This window comes from Protopterus annectens, chromosome 10.part0 (assembly GCF_019279795.1).
Source record: "Protopterus annectens isolate FY-2018-M chromosome 10.part0, PAN1.0, whole genome shotgun sequence".
Classification (NCBI taxonomy): Eukaryota; Metazoa; Chordata; order Ceratodontiformes; family Protopteridae; genus Protopterus; species Protopterus annectens.
Genome location: NC_056744.1, coordinates 1,504,082,007 through 1,504,108,562, shown reverse-complemented (window position 1 = coordinate 1,504,108,562; position 26,556 = coordinate 1,504,082,007). Strand labels below are relative to the sequence as shown.

The 26,556-nt window shown below is 41.4% G+C and overlaps 1 protein-coding gene across 1 annotated transcript in view; it reads right to left on the bottom strand.

Annotated features, from left to right (window-relative positions):
* Positions 1 to 10,815: 10,815 nt before the first annotated feature.
* LOC122814317 (nuclear factor 7, ovary-like) overlaps positions 10,816 to 26,556 on the bottom strand; it is a 191,062-nt gene continuing 175,321 nt past the window's right edge. Inside the window, exons 4-6 of the mRNA XM_044086903.1 lie at positions 16,207 to 16,229; positions 15,987 to 16,111; positions 10,816 to 10,871 (exon numbers count right to left, since the gene is read on the bottom strand). Of these exons, the coding sequence (XP_043942838.1) occupies positions 10,816 to 10,871; positions 15,987 to 16,111; positions 16,207 to 16,229 (204 nt within the window). The remainder of the gene's footprint in view (positions 10,872 to 15,986; positions 16,112 to 16,206; positions 16,230 to 26,556) is intronic.

Below are 26,556 nucleotides of genomic sequence, written 5' to 3'. Positions count from 1 at the left end.
TGGATGAACTGACTGTACAGTGTCTCTAAACATTTTTATGTCATCTTCAAGTAATTCTATTTCCTGAAGGAAGTGCCATTCATCTCATTTCTTATATTTTGAAGCAAATGGTTCCAGTTAGCTGGTACTTCTTTAGAGAAGCTTTTCTCCACAGTAGGTTAAGGGTCTAACTAGTTGGGACACCCCTGCAGTGGCCCAGTAATCAAGGAGCTTCCATCCTCACCACGGGCAACAGCTAGGTGATGTACACACTGGCCAGTGCAGGGTTGTCACATATTAATTGGCTGGCAGTGGTGGGATAGCCACATCATATTAATTGGCTTGTAGTGGTGTGGATATTGAATTCCTTTAGCCTGTGTACAGTGGTCACTGAAGGTCTTTGTACTCTCAATCAGCCACGCAATGAACATTCAGTGTTTCATGTCACAATTGTTTTATTTTTTGTTAGCTTAGTCAGGGAGACCAGGCAAGCATGTCAGCAGAGAGTATAGCAAGCAGACAAAGAGCCAGTAGGCTGAGATGTGCCAGGCTAAAGGTGTGGTGCATGCCAACCTGACTAAAGCAGAACTGATTGTAGCTTTGGGCACAGCTGCATCACAGACCAGCAATCAGGACAACCAGGCTGGCCTTGGAAATGTACATCTCTGAGAAAATGGACAGCACAACCGTTCCACAGGGGACTTAAAAATCCATCTGTAGTCAAAGAGACTTGAGCTGGAGGCCAAGCATTTGGAAATAGAAGCAGCAGAGACACTGAGATGTCCAGAGGCTGAGGAAAATGAGAAACTGGGACCTCTGAAGGCCGAGAAAAATAAACTATAACCCCTGGAAGCTGAGGAGAATGAGAAGCAAAGGAAACATGAAAAGGAGATGCTGACTCTTCAGCAGAGTCATGGAGGTAATGGGGAAGGGAGTAACCAAAGTCATGGAGGTAATGGGGAAGGGAGTAACCAAACCTGCTTTAAGTTAACACCTGGAGCTTATAGGAAAAATGTTTGTGAGTATAGACAGAAGGCAGATGAAAGTGTGTGTGAATACATTGCTGAACTAAGCACTTATTTTCATAGGTGGGTGAGTGGATGTCAGGTCACCACTTTTGAAGGGCTGGCAGACCTTTTGGTGAGGGAACAAGCCCTTAGCACTTTGTGTGATGACATGAGAATCTAGATAGCTGATAGACAATGCACTACTGCAAATGAGTTGGGGAAGAAGGGAAACCTATACCTAGCAAGCAGGGCATCACTGCACAGGAAAAGGGACACCCAGTGCTTCTCATGGGTCTAAGGGAACCCATGGTGTGCAGTCCAGTCACCCAACAGAGTCTGCCAGTAGCAGGGGAAGCCACTAGTCCAGATACACATTCAGGACCAAGGGGTAAATGTTTTATATGCAACCAGTGGGCCATGTAGCATATGTCCATGGAGGCAAGGTGGGGAACAAAAGGTGGGAGAGCCAGTAAGAGGGAATGAGACAATGCTAGCAGTAAGTTTACTTGAGACAACAGGGGTACCAAACTACCACAAGAGGTTATATCCTATCTTAGTGAATGGGAAAGAGGCTACTGCTAAGAGAGAGTGTCTCTAACCTAATCATTGCAAAGCCTGCAAGGATTAAAAAGAAACTACTTGCTTGAGGCAGTCTATTCCAATCAGAGCATTAGAAGGGACCCCATTCCAAATGCCTTTGGCTAGGGTTCACCTTGACTGGGAGGGTGTAAAAGGAAGCTAGCAAGTAGGTGTTTAAGGATATCCCTACAGATAATGATTTTAATAATGCAGTACCTTGTGTGCATGCAGTTACATACAGTCAAGCTTCGAGACAAACATGTGGGTCTGGTAGTCTGGGGGAGACCACACAGACTGCACACTTGCAGCCAGGACTGCGTGAGATGGTTACTTCAGGGAGGGAGCTACCCTGTAGCAGGGAGACTGAAGGCGAGCCACAGGTGCTTGTGGGTACAGATATTCCCTTGGACAGAGGGACTGCAAGGGCAGAGATGAGTAGTAGTACCCAGGCTGCACCACTATCAGTGAATACCAGACTTCCTCTGGAGGAGCTGTGAAGGGTTACTAAGGGAGAGTTGAGACAGGCTCAGCTCTCAGATCCTACATTACAAGGCCTGAGGGAGGTAGCTAGTGATGCACTGGATTCTCAAGGGAAGGTGGAATCTGTATACTGGGATAAAGGGTTAGTGTAGAGAGAGTGGACCCCTGAGGGAGGGTTAGAGGGTGAGAGAATACAGCAGTTGGTAGTGCCCAGAGCCTACCATCTGGCACTTCTAGCCATAGCATCTGATATTCCCTTTGCAGATCATATGGGCATAAAATGTACGAAGAGACATATTATGCAGAACTTTTATTGGCTTGGGATTTCCAGAGATGTAACAGGGTACTGCATGACCTGTGAGCAGTGCCAAAAGGTAGGCAAGGCAGTAGACAAGGTGAAAGCTCCTTTGATGCCTTTGCCTGTGATTGAGGAGCCATTTCAGAGGGTAGTTATGGATATTGTGGGGCCTCTGAGTACAGGGAAAAAGTATATCCTAGTGTTAGTAGATTATGCTACAAGATAACCTGAGGTGGTGGCTCTGTCCTCCACTGAAGTAGAAAAGGTGCAAATGCTTTGTTAGAGATTTTCAGCTGGTAGGTTCCCCAAAAGAAAAACTGACTGGCAGATGTGCCACTTTCATGTCAGACCTGCTGGCTTGTCTGTGGATGCACTGTGGGGTGGGGTGAAGCAAGACCACCCCCTTCCATCCCCAGACTAATGGTCTTATTGAGAGGTTAAACTCTACACTCAAGAAGATGCTATGGGCATTTGAAGACCAGTTCAAGAGGGAGTGGGACAAATATTTGCCCCATCTGTTTGCTTACAGTGAGGTGGCCCAGGAATCCACATTTTTTTTCACCCTTTGAGTTGCTGTATGGGCATAAGGTAAAGGGACCTCTAGATTTGATTCTAGATGAGTGGGAGGGTGAGTGTGAATCCCACAAGGAGTCTGTTTGTGGCATATGTTCTAACCCTCAGGACAAGGCTCAGGGAACTCCTGGGCTTAGCCCAGGAGAACCTGGCAGAAGAAAGTCTGGTATAACAGGAATGCTTGAGCTAGAGAGTATGCTGTGGGGAAGCTGGTAATGACTCCCATTCCTGTCAGATACAACAAGCTGCAGGGCAGCTTGACAGGGACCCTACAAGGTGATAAGGAAGGTCAATGATGTTAACTACATGGTAGAACTGCTTGGCAGGAGGCAGGGGCACAAATTGTACCATGTTAACACAATGAAGCATTACAATGATAGGGAGGCCCTTGTGCTGAGTATTTGCAGTAGATGTCAGGAGGAGTCTGAGGGGGATCTGGTGATCGATCTCCTCAGTGATTCTTGGACTGACACCTCAGAGGAAAGGGTAGCAATGTCCCAGCAGCTATCCCCTACCCATGTTTGAGAAATCGAGCAGTGTTACAGGAGTATGGGGACATGTTCACTGGAAAACCAGGGTGGACCCACCTGATGCAGCACCATCTGGATACAGGATCCCACAGGCCTGTTAAGCAGGCCTCTTATAGGGTGCCTGAGAGAGTCAGACTGAGGGAGGAGATACAGAAAATGTTGGAACTAGGGGTAATCCAGGAGTTCAGCAGTCCCTGGGTCTCCCCACTGGTGCTAGTACCAAAGGAGGAGGGCAGCACCAGGTCCAGATTGTGTGTGGACTACAGGAAATGAAATAGTCACAGAGAGTCAGATTCTTACCCCATGCTTAGGATGGATGAACCCCTAGAGCAGCTGGGTGGGGCTAGGTATCTTACTAAAGGTTATTGACAGGTGCCCTTGACTCCCAGTGCTAAAGAGAGGTCAGCCTTTGTGACTCCTTTTGTATTGTATGAGTTCACGATGATGTCCTTTGGGATAAAAAATGTCCCAGCGACTTTTCAGAGGCTGGTAGATCATATCCTAGCATGAGTAGGAGATTTTTGCCCTTGATTACCTAGGTAATATTGCCATCTACATTCCTCTCAAGAGCACCTTCAGCATGTCAGGGAGGTGCTGGGCAGATTACAGAGGGCAGGGTTGACCATTAAGACCAGCAAATGTCAGGTGTGTATGGCAGAGGTCTCCTACCTGGGACAGAGTGGGTAGTGGCAAGATCAGACCAGAACCTGCCAAAGTGGAAGCCATTCAGGCATGGCTTGCCCTGTTGCCAAAAAGTAGGTGAGGGCATTCTTAAGGATAGCAGGGTACTACAGAAAGTATGTCCCCAATTATAGTACCATAGCTGCTCCTCTCACAGACCTGACAAGGAAAAACAGGCCAGATAAGGTTGTGTGGACCCCAGCATAGAGCAGGCATTCCAGAAGCTTAAAGGAGCTTTGGGAGGATCCCTGTGTTAGCCGGTCCAGATTACTGCAAAGAATTGGTTGTGCAGGTGGATGCTTCAAACCATGGGGTGGGGGCTGTACATAGCCAGGTTTCCTCAGAGGAATAAGAGCACCCAGTGGTATAGCTCAGTCATAGGCTCCAACCCAGGGAGGAATGCTATGCAGCTGTCAAAAAGGAATGCCTAGCCATACTGTGGGCACTGCAGAAACTTGCCTCATCTGTATGGATGGAAATTCACTGTAGTTAGACCAAAATCCCTTAACATGGCTACATTGAGACAGCCAACAAAATGCCAAGTTACTAAGGTGGACCCTAAGGTTGCAAGCATATGATATGACAGTGCAGCACCACAGAAGGGTACCAATAGGTTCATAGGTTCATACTAGGCTATCTGCCCAAGGGCATTTATAAGCCTAGCCCATAGTTATGTGGCTTTCGCCACCCCTTTAGTTTGAATAAAAACTATGCCTATCATTTTTCTGTGCCTCTGTCAAGCAGTGACACTGAAGTAATCCCTGGGGTATATCTGCGATCTCCCATCCATTGGTCAAGATTCCTCTTGAACAAGGCCAGCGAGGTGCTCTGCCTCACATGTACCGGGATTTTGTTCCACAGCATAGGGAGTCTCTGGGTGATGAATCTGTCCCTCCAGCACGTTCTATTTATAACCGTGTCAAGGTTTAAGTCTCCGCCCTTGTGGTTCTGAGGGATCTAGATTTTTGAGGTGAAGCATATTCATCAAATCTGGGTTTGACATGGCCTTATATGTCAGGCACAGGTCACCTCTGAGCAAGCGGTATGAGACTGAATAAAGCTGGAGTTCTTTCAGTCGGGCAGCATAAGACATATTTTTGAGACCCTTTATCCTTTTGGTGAGGAACTTTGGGGCCTTTCAAGCTGCATCAGGTGTCTGGTCAGATACATTCCGAACGGGCATTGTACTCAATCATAGGTCTAATGAGTGATGAGTACAGGGGACGATGACCTCCCTTGATCTAGATGTGAATCCCTTCATGATCAGGTGGGCGATATAGAAGGTTTTCCTAACTACTTTAGCAACATGAGTGTCAAACGAAAGACTACTGTCAACTTGGGTCCCCAGATCCCTGATGACTTTTCTGTGCTCAGTGGATTGTCACCTATATGGTAGCTAGGGGTAACCTTGTTTTTCCCGAAGGGTATGACCATGCATTTTTGGCGTTTAACTTCAGGCCATGGCTCTGGCACCAGTTATCCGTTTCTGTGAGGCCCTTCTGGAGGATATCTGTGTCAGATGTGTTTTCGACTATGGCCCAGTTTGCAGTCATCTGCAAACTTTGTCAGCCATAACCCTCCTGTGTTTGCTTGTACTTCAGAAAAGTAGATGCCGAACAAGAGTGGACCCAGGACTGAGCCCTGTGGGACACCACTTGTGACAGGCTTTGAGTCTGACATGGCTCCAGCAACTCTGACCCTGTGGGTTCTGTCGCTTAGCCAGTTTGCAACCCATCTTGTGATGTATGGGTTTACATTCAAGCTGATGAGTTTTTCGATGATACCTGAGTGGGGTATTGTGTCAAGGCCTTTGCCAGGTCGAGGTAGGCTGTATGGACTGCCTTTCCTCATCAATGGCCTTGGTGACTGTCTCGAAAAAGTCAACCAAGTTTAAGAGGCAGGATCTGCCTTTGACAAAGCCAAACTGGGTTGGATCCAAAGTCTGCAAGTTCCCTATGTCTTTATTTATGAGTTCCATTATGATCCTCTCCATGGCTTTGCAGATAAGGCTTGTCAAGCTAATGGGGCGGTAATTTCCAGGGTCTGTGGAGGCACTGCCCTTATGAAGTGGGACCACAGTCGCCAAGCGCCACTCCTTGGACGTATCCTGAGGTGAGGCTAAGATTAAACAGCTGTCCTAACTGTGGGTTTAATTCCTCGTTGAGTTCATGAAGCACACAGCCGGGGACACCATCCGTCCCATGGATGCTGTGTTTTTGCCTTAGTGAGGGCAGTTCTCACCTGGGCGTTGGAGATGTTTGGGGCTACAATCCTCTGGAATAGATATCTCTCCTTTGGGGAGGGGGGAGAAGTTTGCACTGAACCTGTCAGCCAGTATGTTAGCAATGTGTGTAGGTTCAGTAATTTTCACATCATTTTGGACTAATTCTGAGCATATCTGGGAGTTTCCTCCTAGGTTTCTAACATAGCTAAAGAAGGCCTTATGATTGTCTTTAGAGTCCTTGGCGATTTTTCTCTCAAAATTTGCCTTGGATGATTTTATGAGAGCTCTTAGTTTTTACTTATAATGATCAAAGGTGTCTTACCTTTCAAGGATTTTGCTCTATCTTGTAGTAGCTTCCTCCTTTTGTTGTAGAGCTTGTTTATGGCTGGGGTCCACCAGACTGGACGCTTGCCTTTGGTACAGAGAGTCTTAGTTTTGTTTGGGATTGCCTGATCCATGCAGTCCTGTAGGTGCTGGTAGAAGGCATTTGTAAGTGATTCAGCGGTTTGAGTAATGTTTACCACTGGCTCAGGGGCCTTAAAGGAGACCACACTAGTTTTTAGAAGTGTGAAATCGGCTTTTGAGAAGTTTTTCACTGTGGTCTTTTTGTTTCAGGTGGGGCGGATGAGGACCTCCAGCGAGATTAGTTTATGATCTGATCTCACCAGTGAGGGGTATACTTCGGTGTTGAACATTTTGATCCCATGTTCGTGATGATGAGATCAAGTATGTTTTCACCTCTTGTGGGGATGGTGACTAGTTGTTCCATGGCATTTGAGTTTATGAACTCCAGGAATCTTTGGGTTAGAGTGTTCGGGCTTGAGTAGTGTTCCCAGTCTATATTAGGGTAGTTGAAGTCACCTAGTATGATGGTGTTTGGAGATACATTTATCCCCTCCAATGTTTTCAGGAAGGCCATGTGAGGTTCCTGAGTTTGAGAGGGTGGCCTGTAACATGCTACAAATTGCAGAGCAGTCTTGCCTATGGTTAATTGCACCTGGGTGGTCTCCGATGCATCGTGCGTTGCCACCAACCTTGAGGTGTGGGTGTCCTTTATGAATATGGACACCCCCCCTCCTTTCTTGGTGTTGTCCGGATTTTGGGGCCGGAACGTATGATATGAGGTGAAACCTGTTAGTGCTGGGGTGCTCTCAGGAGCCTTGAACCAGGTTTCTGTCAATGCCAACCCAGCTGAGGTCTCAAGACAGGGAATGGGGTAAGGTATTCCCAGATAGGCTCAACTAACTCTCTCAAGCAACATTTTTCAAGGGTCACTTGAAAAACTAGCTTGAGTTTTCGGGAGGGAAGAAATGTGACAGAGGGAAATACTGCCAGCCCAGCTATAGCTATCTGGAATTTTGTAAACTATCTTTGTCATTTGTGAATACGGATATGATTTATATAGAAATGTGACGGAAGAAATACTGCCAAGCACAGCTGTCTGGATTTTTTTAAATGATTATATGTATTAGAACTGTATATTGTGTGTATATTAAAATGTTGATACAAAAGTGGGTATTGAACAGGGTTTGTACACTACTGAGGTTCAGAGATGTGTCCACAATGTACCCTATTGTTAAATAGAAGATTAACTTGCAAAAACTTAAGAATAGCTGAGGTTAAGTTACTTTATAGTCGGGCGATAAACAAGAGATGTTATCTCTCAATTTCAATACAGAAGCAGACACTATGTCTAGAGCTAGAAGTTTTTGTATTGTCTTGAAAGAGAGTAATAAATAGGTTTAAAATGCAAAAGTGTTTTATTGTTTTACAACTTCCAAGATCTGCAAATATCTGAAATATTCACAAAGAGATGTCAAATGCTACAATGGGTGGTTTAGCCTGGGAACTGAAGTCAGGTGACAAACAGTGATACCATGCAAGCTACCCAAGCAAGCTACCCAAGCAGTAATATTAGATACCAATTTAAAAACTCTCTCAGAGACAGACTGGGCATTTTGTACTTTGTCTTTGACCTAACAAAAACATCCACTCATCATCACATCTGTACTTGCCTTGCTGTACAATTTTTAGGGCATAGTACCTCTATTAGATGTAGTTAGGAATATAGTAAAGATTAGTTTATAGTTTCACAGGTTGGTACTAAGCTATCAGCCCTAGGGCCAATACAAGCCTAGCCATAACAATTCCGTGGCTATTTCTTCCCACAGTATTTACTTCCCTGGACCCCTGTCTAGCAGGCTGACTGATGTGATCCTGGGGTGAATTTTCTATCTCCCATCCAATCATCAATGTTCCTTTTGAAGAGGGCCAAAGAGGTGCTCTGCTTGACATGTATGGGCAGTCTATTCCAGAGTCTGGGGAGTCTCTGGGTCAGGAACCTATTCTTCCAGCATGTTTTGCTCATTGTGATGACAAAGTTTAGATCCCTGGATCATGTGTCTCTGAGGGATTGGGATTTCTTTAAGTGTAGCATGTCCAACAGCTCTGAGTTTGGCATGGCCTTGTATGTTAAGCAGAGATCGCCTCTGTTTAAGTATAGGTGGAGTTTTTTTTTTTTTTTTTTTTTTTTTTTTAAGACGGTCAGCATAGGGCATCTGCTTTAGGCCTGTGATTCTTTTAGTGGGGTATTTCTGCAACCTTTCCAGTTATGGCAGATGACTTGAGAGGTACATACCAAATGGGCCATTGTATTCTATAATGGGTCGTATGAGGGATGAGTACAGTGGGACAATGACCTCCTTTTTTTCTGGATGAAAAGCCCTTAGTGATGAGCTGTGCCACATAGAAGGATTTCCTGACTGTTGTGGCAATGTGGTTATCGAAGGCGAGACCACTGTCCACCTGTGTCCCTAAGTCCCTTCTCACACTTTTGCTGTTTAATGTACTGCCACCTATGTGGTAATTCATAGGTATATGTTTTTTCCCCAAAGGGGATGACTATACATTTCTTGGCATTGAGCTTGAGCCCATGACTCTGGCACCAAGCATCTATTTCTGTAAGGCCCCTTTGTAGAATATCCACATCTTTTGGGAATTCAATAATGGCTCCCAGTTTGCAGTCATCTGTGAACTTTGTTAGCCAGAGTCCCTTAGTGTTGGCCTTTACTTCAGAAAAGTAGATGCCAAACAAGACTGGTCCCAGGACTAACCCTGAGGTACTCCTCTTGTCACTTGTCTGGAGCTGGATTTGGAGTTGGCTACTTTTACAGTGTGGGTTCTATCAATAAGCTAGTTGGCAACCCATTGAGTGACATAGGGATTAATGCCCAGCTTGGTAGGTTTATCTTTAATTCCAGAGTGGGGGATGGTGTCAGAGGCCTTAGCAAGGTCCAGATAGGCTTTGTGGACCACCTTACCCTTGTCCACAGTTCTGGATACTGATTCAAAGAAGTAAATCAGGTTCAGGAGACGAGATCAGCCCTTCATGAACCCAAACTGTGGGGGCCCAGTGTTTGTGGGGGCCCAGTGTTTGAAGGTTGCCAATGTCTTTGTTTACAAGTTCCATGATACTGAGTTCCATGGCCTTGCAGATCAGGCTCATCAGACTGATGGGGCGGTAGTTCCAGGTTCCAAGGTGGATCCCCCCTTGTGGAGTGGGATGAGTTTAGATGTCTTCTGCACTTATTTAAAACTGTCCTGCAATGTTGTTTTAAATGTTCCCTGTAATTTTGAACTCTGAAGTTACTGTGTTGATTTATTGAGTATTGTCTTATTTTATTATTTATTAAATATGTTTAAACCTATCCTTGGGGCTGATATTTGTGAGCCATATTTAAGCTCTTAGAGTAGTTGCATATGTATTTGGTGACACTGTACAGGCCACTCTAAATAGCCTTGCTCTTGGTCAGACTACCATTTGGATTAATAGTAACATTAAACAGTAGGATTGGACACTCTTTGTTAAGAGACTTAAGCATCTGATAAGTAGTGGCTGGTGGCAGCTGGAACCTTATAGTCTGGACAGAAGGGGGCATAGCTAGCCAATGTGTACCAGCCTTCCCCAGGTGTGTGGGTGCATTTGTGTATAAATCAAATCTTGAAATGTGCGTGTGTGTGCCAGCTACTTGGACAGAGACAGGAAGCACTGGTTGGACAGAGAGGGTGTGGGAAGTTTTGGCTTGGCCACTCAGCTGACATCTCACCCTTATAGCTGTGCTGGTGGGGAGTCTCAATGGGGATCTTGCGAAAGAGGGAAAAACCAGCTCCAGACTTTCTGATTTCTGTTAATTGACAAATCATTCCCAAACATGTAAAAAACTATGGGTTTTAAATGGATATATGAAAAATATCTATAGGTGGGAATGAGTTAAATGTGCCAAATGCATTAACTAGAAAACTCCAGGAAAGGAGATAGGACATTATAGAAGCAAATGTGATACTCGGTTCGATATTGATGGCAATAGGAAGGAGCTCTGTCAGCAGTAAAATGCTACTCTCTGATCAGCTGAATGGGTTTCAGGACAAAATACATCAACAAATTAATGAGACCAAGAGAGAACTTTATAACAAATCCATTTCTTTGGGGGTATTGACACAGGTAATAGGTTCCCCAGAACCTATTGAAATCAATATAAATTTCGTTAAAGTTTATAAGAATTTCACATACTTTTACTGAAGTCATTCAATCACATGATGGCTAACAGATGCAAGCTGTGCTCATCCAGGTTAACCTCTATTAGCGCTTTGCTAAAAGAGACCGAGGACCACTCAAGTCAACTAATTATTGGCCTATATCACTATTACTTTCTACCAGTGTTCTTATAAATATTTTTTGTGCATGAAAGTCCTGGTAGAGCAATCCTTAATGTTATGACATTGCTGACTTAAAATGTATTATTTATTTATTTTACATTTGTTGACCGGGCTAGTCCAGCTGGATATATGTCCATTTTCAGTGGAAGCCCGGGGAGAAAAGCTCCACAAGGTACAACAACATAAAAGTTCACGACAAATACAATAACAGTAGAATTTGGTACACAAGTTTTTTTTTTGTTTTTTGTTTTTTTAAATATTACAAGCCTAAGATTATATATTTTATATTTTAGTAGGGAAAGAAATATTTTTCTAAGAAATAGATGAACACGACTAAAACAATTGTATTAGAAATGGTATATTACAAATATTTATAACATATTACAAGCCTAGGATTTTATGTTATGTATTCTATTAGGCAAAGAAAAACATAATATAAGACTAAACTAGATACAACTATTAGTTTATATTAAATAGGTACTAAAGTCACATATAAACCCAAGAAAGAAAAACACACGAGATAAATGGATAGAGTATAGAAGATAAACATACAAGGATGCATTTATAGTGTTCTTCATCACCGAAGCTGTGATCATATATGAAGGTGGTTCACCATACCACAATATATACATATTTACACATGAAAAAAATCTTAAGAAAGGTTAAGCTCACTAGTAATTAGTGAGTAAACACAAGACCATGATCTTGAGAGACTAGGAATTGTGGGAGTCTAGTTAATGGTGATTAAAAGAAACATAAAAGAAGCTCTCTAACACTGAGTGCCTCTCTAGTGGTACATTTTGTAAAACATCACAAAGAATTTGACTTCTTAGCCTGGAAGTACCTATGGAGGGCACTAGAAATTTTCATTATAAGGGTTCATATCATAGAAAATGTGCCAGATGCTATACATCGCACCCATAAGGGTTGCTGCTCCAGACCTTTAGTTCGGTTCAGAGGACCTCACCATGCATTTCCTTCTATTCTGCTTTGTTGTTTATTTTGGGTACAGAAACCCACAGCATCTATATAAAGCAATATCATAACAAATATGGATTTGCAATGTGAAACTGAAATATATTCGGAAGCATGGCTTGTTGATAATTGAGCCTAATGGTTCTCTAATCTCTTTAAATACATTCCAGAAGTTAGTAACATATTTATCTGTCTCATTGAACTTTCATGTCTAAAGCTAAACTGTACTAACCTATGAACCAAAAGTCAAAAAGAAAATGCATAATTGTTAATCTCAACTATTTTCTAGTCACTTTCAGCTCAGCAGTATAGACTGACACTATAGCAGAACTGTACTACTATTTTGAACAGCAAAAAGTCACAAGATCTGTTTGTCAATACATCTGCAGATAAATATGTATATGCGTATATGGGTCTACTGCAAGTGCCTATATGTGTTAGCTTGTGACAGACTTCCTCAGTCTCACTTAGGATACAGCAAGTGTCCCAACTCCCATTAGCCCAGTCCTAGTTAACTACACAGACATCAATCCAACCACCCAATCCTTATAGTAAATTCCATAGCTGTCCCAGAGCCCAAACATTAACCATAAAACTGCTCTTCCACAACCTAAACCTAATGTCTCCCAATAGGTACCATAAGTCTAAAAACTTACCCTCCATAAAACTAGATTCAGGAATGTATTCCTAAACCTAAAACTCCCCTCTTCTAAACTTAAATTATCCAATTGCTGTCTAAGCCTAAAACTTGTCTTCCATTGCCTAATCTTAAAGTCCCCAATTTCTACTTAAACTTAAAACTCCACTCCTCCTCCTCCTAAATCCTTAATTCCCGTCTTTATCCCTAAATCTAACTCAGCTCCCTCCCAATTACTGCCTAAAACTCTAATCTAAACTCTCACCTCCTCCATCCCTATCTCCACAGCTGCCTCACTTACCTGAGCAGCAACTCCACTCTCTCGGTACAGCTGATGCGCCATGCCAGAACACAATATTCAAGTTTAAGTACAAGATATATTTGTACCCCAGGCAATGAGTGGGATCTTTAAGCAGCCAAAACTCAGATGCTTGTAGCAGATAAGATTTGAATATATATTAGCTAAATACATTTCACTGCAGGGTACCAGTGTTTACTTTTAATTGGGGGGAAGAAGAAAGATTACTGCACTCTCTCACTCCTCTACTTAATAGATTCCAACGTCAAGGTTATGCAGCCTCAGAGAGAGAGAGAGAGAGTGAGAGAGAGAAAACACTCTATGTCACAACAAAACAAAGGATACCCACACACTTTTTGCAGCCTTGTGTTCCAATAATTGGGTGATTGGGTCTGCAAAACAACAGCTGCTTCTGTATATTGGTACATCAATAATGGTGTCCCCTGACTGTTGTGTAACACAAGTCCTGTTCACTATTGGTATATACTATAAGTGGAATGGAAATCCTGACTTTAATATTTAAGCACCTATAACATACAGGGTAGATTTCAGTTTTATCACACTATCTAAATAAATAAGTGAGCAGAGTTCTGAAGTTTCTTCTCTAGCATAACTAGTCATTTATTTCAGTATTGGAGTAGATCAGGATTTGACTATTCTAGTGGTGGCGTACATGCATCTCAGTGTTGTTTGGGGTGAACATGTAAAATAGAGAATTCGGTAATCAAAGAAAAAAGATGGAAACAACTAGAGCACATAGAAGATAAAAGTGAATATATTATTGGGCTGGCACATGGAAAAGAAGATAGAGCAGGAGAAGAAGAAATGTTGATGAAAGGCTTTCCTTCATATTCTACCTCTGTACTGTAGACTTTGTATTCAACTGCTATCAAGTTCCATCGATACCAGCTTATCAAATGTACAATCTCAATGGGGAGAATATATATATATATATATATATATATATATATATATATATATATATATATATATGTATATATATATATATATATATATATATATATATATATATATATATATATATATATATATATATATATATATATATATATATATATATATATATATATATATATATATATATATATATATATATATATATATATATATATATATATATATATATACATACATATACACATATATATATATATATATATATATATATATATATATATATATATACATACACATATATATACGTATATATACATATATATATGTATACACACACACACACACACACACACACACACACACACACACACACACACACACACACACACACACACACAGACCAGATGAACATATGTGGATATGCCAAAGCTCTCACTGGCAGAGCTGGCTTCTCCCTTATACAGCAAGGTCTTTTGCTACACAAGAGAATTGCTTGATCTACTCAATGTATTTTGAGTCTGGATGTAACACAGGTCTGTCAAATTGGCATTGTGCAGGCAGACTGTAGAGTTAGTGGTTGAAAGTATGATGCTGTTTGTGCTCTGCATGGTTGAATGACTGACTAAAAAGCTGCTCCATTTGTGTCCAGGTGAAATGTGTGGCGTCTGTGTCTGTACATAGTGTGTGCATATTGTTTGAAAGTGTATCCAAGGTATATGACAAGTGAAAGTTATGACAGCAAGATAAGAGACCTTGGGACTTGGGTGGACAGTAGTCTCTCCTTTGATAATCACATCACCACAGTGGTCAGGAAATCCTTCTACATGGCACACCTCATCACAAAACGTTTCTCATCCAGGAAAAAATAGGTCATTGTTCCCCTCTACTCATCACTCATTAGACCCATTATAGAGTACAGCTCCCCTTTTGGTATGTACCTCACAAGACATCTACAACAACTGGACAGGCCACAGAAATACCTCACAAAGAGGATTACTTACCTCAAACAGATTACTCAGGAGCATATCGCTTACTCAGGGGCAATCTCTGCCTAACATACAAAGCAATGCCAAACCCAGAGCTGTTGGGCATGCTCAACTTAAAGAAATCCCAATCCCTCCAAGCTACATGCTGTAGGGACCTAAACCTTGTCACCACAATAATCAGAACATGCTGGAGGGATAGATTCCTGTCCCAGAGACTTCCCATACTCTGGAACAGACTACCTATCTATGTCAAACAGAGCTCCTCATTAGCACTCTTCAAGAAAAATCTTGATGATTGGATGGGAAATAGGAAATTCACCCCGGGGATCACTTCTGTGGCTCTGCTTGACAGGGGAATAGAAAATTAAATTTCTTGGGTGGCGAAAACCAGGGTACCTTTTTGGCTAGGCTTATATAAGCCCCTAGGGCCAGTAGCTTAGTGCCTACCTATGAACCTATGGGGAGTTGTACAGCTGTGAGTCAAGTGGCACTTACCCCAAGGCAAGCGTGATCTTTTAGTTGACTGTACACATCCCCTCCCATATTACAAGTACATTTGGCAAGTGTGTGTGTGTGTGTGTGTGTGTGTGTGTGTGTGTGTGTGTGTGTGTGTGTGTGTGTGTGTGTGTGTGTGTGTGTGTACCTATGAACAGATGTGTGCGTGAACATCCATGTGTCTGGCTGCATATGCAATGTATGCCAGATGCTGAGATATTATGTTAGGTTTAGTTGAGAATATGCTTGTTTTTTTTTTTGCTGCTGCTGCTGAAAAAGAAGAATTCTCTTTGAATGACATCACCAATCTCACGGTCATTCAGTCAGTGTTATTGTAATGCTATAAGGGGGTTATGTTATTTAGATTACATAATTGAAAGAAGACGGACTTCAGGAGATCATTGCTGTGTTTGCTGTTATGTAATAGTATGAACAGAAGGCATCGAGAATAAATCAGTTCATATGTAATAAGTTTCTATAAATGTCTTGGTGAAATGATTGTTATTGGACTGGCAACTACGTCAGAAAGTAAGTTTACCACTGTTAGACTGCAGAATATTTGCAGAGTTCATTTTACTAACTAGTGCTCTGGAAAAATTACTTTTCTTACCAGGATTAAGGATGGATTTCATTTCTTTCCATGTAGCATATTGCAGGGGACCTTTGTACACCCCTTGACTCAAACTGTGTACCTCAATACTTTGCTTTTCACACCTTTGCTCGCATTTTTTCAATCTGCAGATTAATCCAGAGATGGAAAAAAACAACAGTTATAAAAATATTAATATTATCCCAATGATATAACCACATACCAAAGTTTCTATACATACCTCTTTGTGACTGGCTTGATTTCCTGTATAGGAGAAAAGTACAACAGATTATGTTTAAAATATTTCAGCATATTTTGCCAAAAGCAATAAGACATGATGTTATCTAGTCAAGTGATACCATCTCTCCTGTAATTTCTCTAGTCAGCCTAGGATTATTAGTCCATCCCACCTCTTTTTGGAATAATGTCCTTGTTATTGACAATTAAATGTTATGGAAATCGCATAGTGCAAAGTGTGACTTAGGATACCAGTTTATGCGGCTATATTAAATCAGAAAATATGTGACCATTTTTCAAGAGCATATTTGGCTGTTGATATATTGTACTCCGATAAATCTGCTTTCTCCTGGCAGTAGCTGGCTGCCTTATTTATATATTCACTCATTAACTTCAGAAATGTTTTTCAGTCACATATGAAAATTTACAGATCAGAAAACAAAGGTCACCAGGCTTGCATTGTGAAATTGCTACTCTTCACCCTGCAGTTATTTCCTTGGATAGCATGTTAAGAAATGTAGATATCAAAAGATTTCTTTGAAAATGTAATAAAATTGAATTGGTTTTATTTAGCATGTCTTTTTCTCTCTCTAGCCAGTATACTACACTACTGCATCTTTGGCACTACAAATAAATAAAAAAGATCAGTGTTTACCAAGTGTCAAACAAGTTTACATAGTTAATGATGGCTAAAACATGTACCTGCTGGGAATGACTCAGAATGGTGTACCCAAGGAAGGGAGTTATTTTTTTTTCTTATATATATGATGGAATAAAAGAAAATAAATTACTTTGTGACTAATTTTGATTATCTAACTAGCTTTGCTTCTTGGTTAATCAAGTTTTTGTGATTAGATTTTCCTTCAATTTAATTTCTCCAAGTCTTTTGGGTTTCTAATACCAATGATGAAAATGGACCCCATTCCCAAGTCAAAAGTATGATACAAGTTCAAAGATTGAAATAATACTAATGTCATGATGTTAGGTAATGTGCTTTACACAGCACTCACAATGTGCCTAGAACTGACTCCTCCTGCAATTCATACAAAGTTACATGTATCTGTATCATAGCTAAATATGACTGTAAATTCTTTTTTTTATGAGACCCATTGCTCCTACTACTTGACCTGTCTGGGTATTCTTCCACATTGCCCTTGCTTCTACCAACAAATCCTGGTATTTTATTACTTTCTCTCTCTCTCTGTACACAAGACACTGTAATCACTGGGTGTAGTAATTTCAATGATCAATGCTACTATTGATTTGTTTTCATGGACTACTGTAACTGGTTTTTTCACATCTGTTTTTTGATTTGTTGGCAATGGGTAATCCCAGGTGATATTGACTTCATCATTCTCTATAATGGCTTGTGGCTCATGTTTCCAATTTTTCTCCTTTACTTCAGCATTGTAACATTTGCACACAGTCCCCAATGCAACAGCCTTTGCCCCATTATTATGCCTTTCAGTATACAGGCCCTCTGTCATTAGTGTATCACTCCAAGCAAAAGATGTGCGACCGTTTCAAGTTCTGTTTACAGAACATATGTTTGTGAGTTTCTACCACATGTTCAATGGACTTTGTAAACCAACCCATATGTAGTCCACGATCCTGGGCTGCCAGTATTAACCTTTTATCTTTTGGTTTAAATTCACCTCTCCTTAACCATTCCTACATCAGATACTGATCGGCACGAGGGTGTTCTGGGAGTTTTCTGCCTTTATATTTATGCCTTTACTACATTTCTTGCCTTCAACAGATCCTTCTTATTTCTTTCTTATTTCTTTCTTTTGCTTTTTGGCACATTCATCTGCTGTCTCATTCTTCTACTTCTGGTTTGATTTCCATTCTTGCTTGACACTGATGCACTTAAGCAGGGAAATAATCTTAGACTTGTTATCTTCATATTTTAAAACTTTCACTATGTTTGGATCTGGTGAGGTCAGCAGATATGTATGTACTCCTACAATTGCAGATCTATACATGTAATCAACTTTGAGGAGGTGCATACCCCCTGCACAACAAGGTATATATAACCATGGTAAACATTGCTTCATGCTTCTCAAAATGATTTATAAACATGTTCTTGTTTTTATGTTCAACTGATCCAATACCCTTTGTGGCCAGTCAGTCACTAAAAAAGCTTTAAGAGCAAATTGATTTATAGCTTGGACTTTGCTCCTAGATGTCAGGGCCGTTTTTTAGTACTAATTTTGAAGTCTTCTAAAAAAAATATTTCTTACTAAGTTTTGTTCACAATTGGTTCACGTTTTATTGTTGATTATTCATCAATTCCCAAATATTTATATTCTCCCTCCTCTTCAAGTTCCTTCATATCACATTCCTGTCCTCCCAGGCTGTTTTTGGTGCTACAGCTTTCTTGCTTTAAACGTTGCTTCTTATGTCAAGATGAAATGACATTCTTATATTATCTGGGAAGGTTTTGATCACTTGCACTTGTGCTTTCAGCTCTTCATCTAATGAACTATACAGGTTTAAATTATACACAAAAGAAGATGAGAAGTCTTTACACATTTTTTTCTGGAAGCCAGATTACAACCATGACCTATAACCTGTTAAGTAGACAGCTTATTGGAATAAGTGCAAGACAAAAGAGCAGTGGTGACAAAGTCACTCCGGAATATTTCACTTTGAAGATTTATCCCTAGGTAATAATTTGTTGTTTTATTACTGCTTAGCTATAAAGTGGTTTGGCACCGTTTCATGGTCACTGTAACATAACAATCAATGTAGGATGTATCATAAACATCTGTAGCACTTCTTTATCTATAGTGTGGTCTGGTATATATTTTTTTTTTGTAATCTATCCATGCCATATGTATATCCTTCCCTTTTCTTCAATCCTTCATTGTGACTTAAACAACAAATGATCCTTTGTTCAATTTTACTTTTGTTACCTTTTTGTTCTATTGCCATGACTGATTGTTCTTCAAAAGGACTAGAAGTCTGTCATCATCAATTCCAGTATATAGTTTACACATTGTCAGAGTAGTTATTGGTCTATACTTTTTAGGATGGCTTGCAGGTTCATTATTAAGGAGGAGTATATTTTTTCCTCTTGTTAACTGGGTTGGTGTCTGCTCAGGATACAAATACAAGAAGTTCATAGTCGGAGCTAAATCTTCATGTAAAGATGTTAATACTTTCAGCCAGAAATTAGGTACTGCATCAAGGCCTGGGTTTTCCAGTTAGGAGTGTTTCTTAATTTTCTTTAAACTTCTCTGTCCATTACTTTATCCCATTTCATATCATGTACATTTGAACTTGTTACTGTTCCTTTTAATACTTCTCTCCATTCAGCATCTTATGTTCTACAGGGTCTTCAATGATATTTCTTCAAAATGTGTATTTTTTGGTGGTGTTTGTAACCCTTTTGTTTCATCAATGAATTGCTTATTTTGTGCTCTTCCTTTATATTTGCATATCTGCCATGTTTTTTTGCCTGTCCTGATATTTTTAGTTTATTTGCAATAGTGCACAACAGATCCTGGTATGTTCTAATAATGTGTGTTGCTTTTATCGTGTCCATCTTTTTTTAAATATTTTTGTTGAACAGTGACACTTTTAGTCTTAATTGCTTTATAGTTTTCTATACTGGATACTTCCATGATGGCATTTGATTTCCTTACTTAGTTTCCTTCATTGCCTGGTCAGTTATTAATTTAGCTGCACAGTAATATTTACTTCAGTTATCTCACAAGACTTTGTCAGCAGTCTTGAGTGCTGTGTTCATCAGGCTTCTAACATTTTGGGTCTTATTGACTTTCAATAATCTGTTTCATTCTTAACATATTCATCCATCTCTCTTAAATCAAGAGACTCAGATCATCATCTTCTAAACAGAGGGCACATTCTTTGATCTCAGTTTCCTGCGGACATTCTACAGAAAATTCCAGAACATCTCCCTGTTTCATATTCTCTTTAGCTGCATATGTTGTTCTTTCATATGGGGTCTCATGGGCCCATCACTCCACAACATTGACTGCATACGAGTTGCCAGTGTTTCCTGCTCCTTTCCTTGCAGTGCTACTCCAGCTGAAGTTTTGCACTGGTTTCCTGCTGAAGGCTCCAAAGTACAGTCACATGGCAAGTGATCAGATGCTTCCCATTCCACTGGTTTCTCCTTAATTTGGGGACTTGCTGTCTGATCATGCTATGACACTGCCAGAGTTGGCTTTTCTATACTAAATCCTTCACTAAGCAGGTAATTCATAATACCATTTATCTATTTCCTTAACTTCTCTTATCATTAAGCCAAATTTCTACTTACCCTTCTTTGTTTTCTTATTTTTTGTGTTGTGAAATTTTCCATATCCAGATGTTGCCTGTAAGGATAACCTTATTATGGATTAAGCAACATAACTAAACCTCTTACTACTAGACAATTTTAAAAACTAATGGCATCTTTCCAGGTAAACTGTAATATCAAAGAGCTTTCCACTCTGCATGATCATGTTTTTCGATCTTGTTCTTAAAGATGCTGAAGTACATGTGTAGCAGAAAATTTGTCACACCAAGTCTAGGTAAGTAGCTTATTATATTTATGGAATACTTTAAATTTGAAACAAGGATGATATCGATACTTAAGGGTCTACAGTTTTAGCATTTTCATTTCCGCTCACCCTAGTTTAACAGGTAGAAGGGCAGGTGGCTTTTCTCCAAACTCTTTAGTTTAACACTGTATTTCATTAGAAGCAATACTGTGGAAGAAAGCTGCATATTTTGTAAAACAAAAAAGTTTATTTTGTGTTTTTTGAGGTTTTATTTTCCCTTCTCTGCCTATGTTGCTATGACCCAGGTGGTATGAATAGGACTGACCAACTCCACAAAGGAGTCAGTCACTAGCGAAGTCCCCAAGGACTTTGAGCTGGGGCAATTCTTTTATGGCATTTACTTCTCAGGAAGTCAAAGTCAATGTCAAAGGTTCATAGGTTCATACTAGGCTATCTGCCCAAGGGCATTTATAAGCCTAGCCCATAGTTATGTGGCTTTCGCCACCCCTTTAGTTTGAATAAAAACTATGCCTATCATTTTGCTGTGCCTCTGTCAAGCAGTGACACTGAAGTAATCCCTGTGGTATATCTGCGATCTCCCATCCATTGGTCAAGATTCCTCTTGAACAAGGCCAGAGAGGTGCTCTGCCTCACATGTACCAGGATTTTGTTCCACAGCATAGGGAGTCTCTGGGTAATGAATCTGTCCCTCCAGCACGTTCTATTTATAACTGTGTCAAGGTTTAAGTCTCCCGCCCTTGTGGTTCTGAGGGATCTAGATTTTTTGAGGTGAAGCATATTCATCAAATCTGGGTTTGACATGGCCTTATATGTCAGGCACAGGTCACCTCTGAGCAAGCGGTATGAGACTGAATAGAGCTGGAGTTCTTTCAGTCGGGCAGCATAAGACATATTTTTGAGACCCTTTATCCTTTTGGTGAGGAACTTTTGGGGCCTTTCAAGCTGCAGCAGGTGTCTGGTCAGATACATTCGAACGGGCATTGTACTCAATCATAGGTCTAATGAGTGATGAGTACAGGGGGACAATGACCTCCCTTGATCTAGATGTGAATCCCTTCATGATCAGGTGGGCGATATAGAAGGTTTTCCTAACTACTTTAGCAACATGAGTGTCAAACGAAAGGCTACTGTCAACCTGGGTCCCCAGATCCCTGATGACTTTTTCTGTGCTCAGTGGATTGCCACCTATATGGTAGCTAGGGGTAACCTTGTTTTTCCCGAAGGGTATGACTGCATTTTTTGGCATTTAACTTCAGGCCATGGCTCTGGCACCATTTATCCGTTTCTGTGGGGCCCTTATGGAGGATATCTGTGTCAGATGTGTTTTCGACTATGGCGCCCAGTTTGCAGTCATCTGCAAACTTTGTCAGCCATAACCCTCCTGTGTTTGCTTGTACTTCAGAAAAGTAGATGCCGAACAAGAGTGGACCCAGGACTGAGCCCTGTGGAACACCACTTGTGACAGGCTTTGAGTCTGACATGGCTCCAGCAACTCTGACCCTGTGGGTTCTGTCACTTAGCCAGTTTGCAACCCATCTTGTGATGTATGGGTTTACATTCAAGCTGATGAGTTTTTCGATGATACCCGAGTGGGGTATGTGTCGAAGGCCTTTGCCAGGTCGAGGTAGGCTGTCATCAATGGCCTTGGTCTCGAAAAAGTCAACCAAGTTTAAGAGGCAGGATCTGCCTTTGACAAAGCCAAACTGGGTTGGATCCAAAGTCTGCAAGTTCCCTATGTCTTTATTTATGAGTTCCATTATGATCCTCTCCATGGCTTTGCAGATAAGGCTTGTCAAGCTAATGGGGCGGTAATTTCCAGGGTCTGTGGAGGCACCGCCCTTATGAAGTGGGACCACAGTCACCGTGCGCCACTCCTTGGGTACGTATCCTGAGGTGAGGCTAAGATTAAACAGCTGTCCTAACTGTGGGTTTAATTCCTCGTTGAGTTCGTGAAGCACACAGCCGGGGTCACCATCCAGTCCCATGGATGCTGTGTTTTTTGCCTTAGTGAGGGCAGTTTTCACCTGGGCGTTGGAGATGTTTGGGGGGCTACAATCCTCTGGAATAGATATCTCTCCTTTGGGGGGGGGGAGTTTGCACTGAACCTGTCAGCCAGTATGTTGGCAATGTGTGTAGGTTCAGTAATTTTCACATCATTTTGAACCAATTCTGAGCATATCTGGGAGTTTCCTCCTAGGTTTCTAACATAGCTAAAGAAGGCCTTATGATTGTCTTTAGAGTCCTTGGTGATTTTTCTCTCAATATTTGCCTTGGATGATTTTATGAGAGCTCTTAGTTTTTTACTTATAATGATCAAAGGTGTCTTACCTTTCAAGGATTTTGCTCTATCTTGTAGTAGCTTCCTCCTTTTGTTGTAGAGCTTGTTTATGGCTGGGGTCCACCAGACTGGATGCTTGCCTTTGGTACAGAGAGTCTTAGTTTTGTTTGGGATTGCCTGATCCATGCAGTCCTGTAGGTGCTGGTAGAAGGCATTTGTAAGTGATTCAGCGGTTTGAGTAATGTTTACCACTGGCTCAGGGGCCTTAAAGGAGACCACACTAGTTTTAGAAGTGTGAAATCGGCTTTTGAGAAGTTTTTCACTGTGGTCTTTTTGTTTCAGGTGGGGCGGGATGAGGACCTCCAGCGAGATTAGTTTATGATCTGATCTCACCAGTGAGGGGTATACTTCCGGTGTTGAACATTTTGATCCCATGTTCGTGATGATGAGATCAAGTATGTTTTCTCCTCTTGTGGGATGGTGACTAGTTGTTCCATGGCATTTGAGTTTATGAACTCCAGGAATCTTTAGGTTAGAGTGTTCGGGCTTGAGTAGTGTTCCCAGTCTATATTAGGGTAGTTGAAGTCACCTAGTATGATGGTGTTTGGAGATACATTTTATCCCCTCCAATGTTTTCAGGAAGGCCATGTGAGGTTCCTGAGTTTGAGAGGGTGGCCTGTAACATGCTACAAATTGCAGAGCAGTCTTGCCTATGGTTAATTGCACCTGGATGGTCTCAGATGCATCGTGCGTTGCCACCAACCTTGAGGTGTGGGTGTCCTTTATGAATATGGACACCCCCCCTCCTTTCTTCGTGTTGTCCGGATTTTGGGGCCGGAACGCATGATATGAGGTGAAACCTGTTAGTGCTGGGGTGCTCTCAGGAGCCTTGAACCAGGTTTCTGTCACAGCACAGACATCGATGTTCTCCATATTGAGAAGGGCCTCAAGTGCGTGCATCTTGAGATTGAGACTTCTGGCATTGAGCAGCATTACCCTTAGTTTTTTTCCTCTTTGGTGTTGTAGGGTGGTAGGTTTAGAATTTGAGCCTTGCCTAAAAAGGCACTATGGGGTGGCAAGAGCCTTTGACAATATCCGAAGCCCAGGGTGACAGGTGCAAGCCGTCCCTTGCGGCAGCGTGGCTTGTCCAGCATGTCATCCCAGGCAGACAGACATCGGATCCCCTTTGAATGACACCAGAATTTAAGCCAATTATTAAAGCTGATCATCTTATCACTGTATTGTGGCATCATTCTAGGTGAAGGTAGGATACTGCTCAAGGTCAGGGTCATACCTGCTTGGGCTACATAATCAGAGAGCTCCTCGATGTCCCTTTTCATGTAGTCCAAGGAGGTACGTCTCAGGTCGTTGACACCAGCGTGGACAATGACTGAGTTGTACTTGTACCTGCTGTTGAGAGACTTGAGTGCTTGCGTTATGTGGCGGATTCTGGCGCCCGACAGGCAGCTTACTGTGACCTTCTCCTTACTCAGTCTGGTGAGCGGGACGTCAGTGTGTCTGACTATGGAATCACCAATGACAAGTGTGTCTGGCATTTTGTTTGGCCTTAAGGGCTGTGACTGTTTGACACTCTGACTGTGTGGACTATGTGTTGCATGTGTTGGGTGTTGAGGTGGTAGTTGTTTGATTGTCTGCTTTGGTGGCCTCTGCTGTTTTGGTAAATTTTTGATCAGAGCCTCCGAGTATGTTTTTGTGTGAGTATGTGTATGATTTGAAGTTGTGATGGTACTATGTGTGACTGAGTATGTATTGTGTGTGGTTACCTTCTCCTCCTGCCTGGTCTTGCCAGTCCTATGTTGTGAGAGCTCAGCCTCCAGTTTGGCCGTATAGTTGCATCTCTCGCATGTATTTGTGTTTTGTGGGAGAAGGAGAGGATTGTCTGTGTACATGAGGCAATTGTAACATTGCCTCAATATTCCCAGGTTCACCAGTTGAGCTGGAGAGGACACTAGCAACTGATCCCTCAACATACTAGAAGTAGTAGATAAAGAGACTTTCAAAGGTGTCTGGCTGACCATAGTTGCAGACTGCGAACTAGGTGCAGTCATTGTACCCTCACCCCCCCCCAAAAAAAAATATCATCCTACAGCAGGACTAGCACAGGCAATTGACTGGCGTCAAAGCCAAGGCTTAAAATTCAATGCCAAGAAATGTATAAAACAGTACACTTATGGAAGTCAGCCACCTTGGGAAACTACCGCAATGATAACATGCCCGTAAGAGTTGACTGAGTAGTCAGGGATTTTGTGATGTATGTGGATAGTAAACTGGCTTTCAACTATCAAGGGTTTAAGAAAGTAAGGATATCATCCTATGTTGCTCAACTTATAAGCAAGGGCATGGCATCTAGGTCCAATGAGGTCATCGTTCCCTGGTATTCTGCCCTCATCAGACCCGTCGCTGAGTACTATGCCCTCATCAGTATGTACCTGACCAGGCATATGCAGCAACTGTAACATTCATAGAAGTTCCTCACAAAAAGAATACAGGGTGTAAACATGTGCAATGCAGATCACCTCAAACCCTATCTCTATATTCTGTTTCCTACAGACTGTTGAGATGCAATCTGTGCCCGACATACATCCTTGTATCCTGCTGTGATGGACCTTTTGCACATTTACAGAACCAGTAGCATCAGAACTATTAATCTAGGGACTTGAACCCTGCTTGTGGCATAAATAGCACAAGTTTATACTGAAAAAAAACTGTGCAAACTGGATCCAAACAAAGCACAGGGAGACTACCAATTAGTTACAATGACCTGAGAACACTTCAGCAAGAACTTACAGTACCATTATATCTATTATTCACTAGGTCATATAAATATGGGGAGATTCCTCAAGATTGGAGACATGTGCTTATTAAACCTGTCTCAGGGAAAGGGAAGTAGGACAAACCCAGAATTATATAAACCCTTAAGTCTACTTTTATGTTGTAATGGATAAGGTAATATTGGATAAGTGATTGTCAGAAATGGATAGGTTGGGACTTGAAACCATTTATTAGCATGCATATGTTGAAAATAGATCTATTATCACCTGTAATATGACACTGTATAACAATGTAACAGCTATGAATGAAAAAATTGTGCTATGATGTAATTTATATAGATTTAACTTCAGCATTTGACATGGTCATGCATAAAACACTGATCAATAAATTAGAACAACTAGGTATTGATGTACTCTTGATAAGATGGATAGCTGCATGGCTTACAAATAGGCCAGGTCAAGTATCATACAGCAACTGGAAAGGTGAAATTCTTGGTTACAGTCAGGGTGTCCCACAGGACTCTGTCCTAGGCCTTTACTTGCTTAGAATGTATTTAAGATCTAACATCTTCATCTGAGGCATTCTAAAGTCTATATGCAGACAACCTGAAATTGGGCAAACTGATTTACATGTTTTACAAATAAGGCATGTCTGCAAAATAATTTGACTAAATTGACCATTTGGGCACAGTGATTGAAGCTGTAGACTCCTTTAAGGACCTGGGTATATGGGTAGATCAAGCTACGAG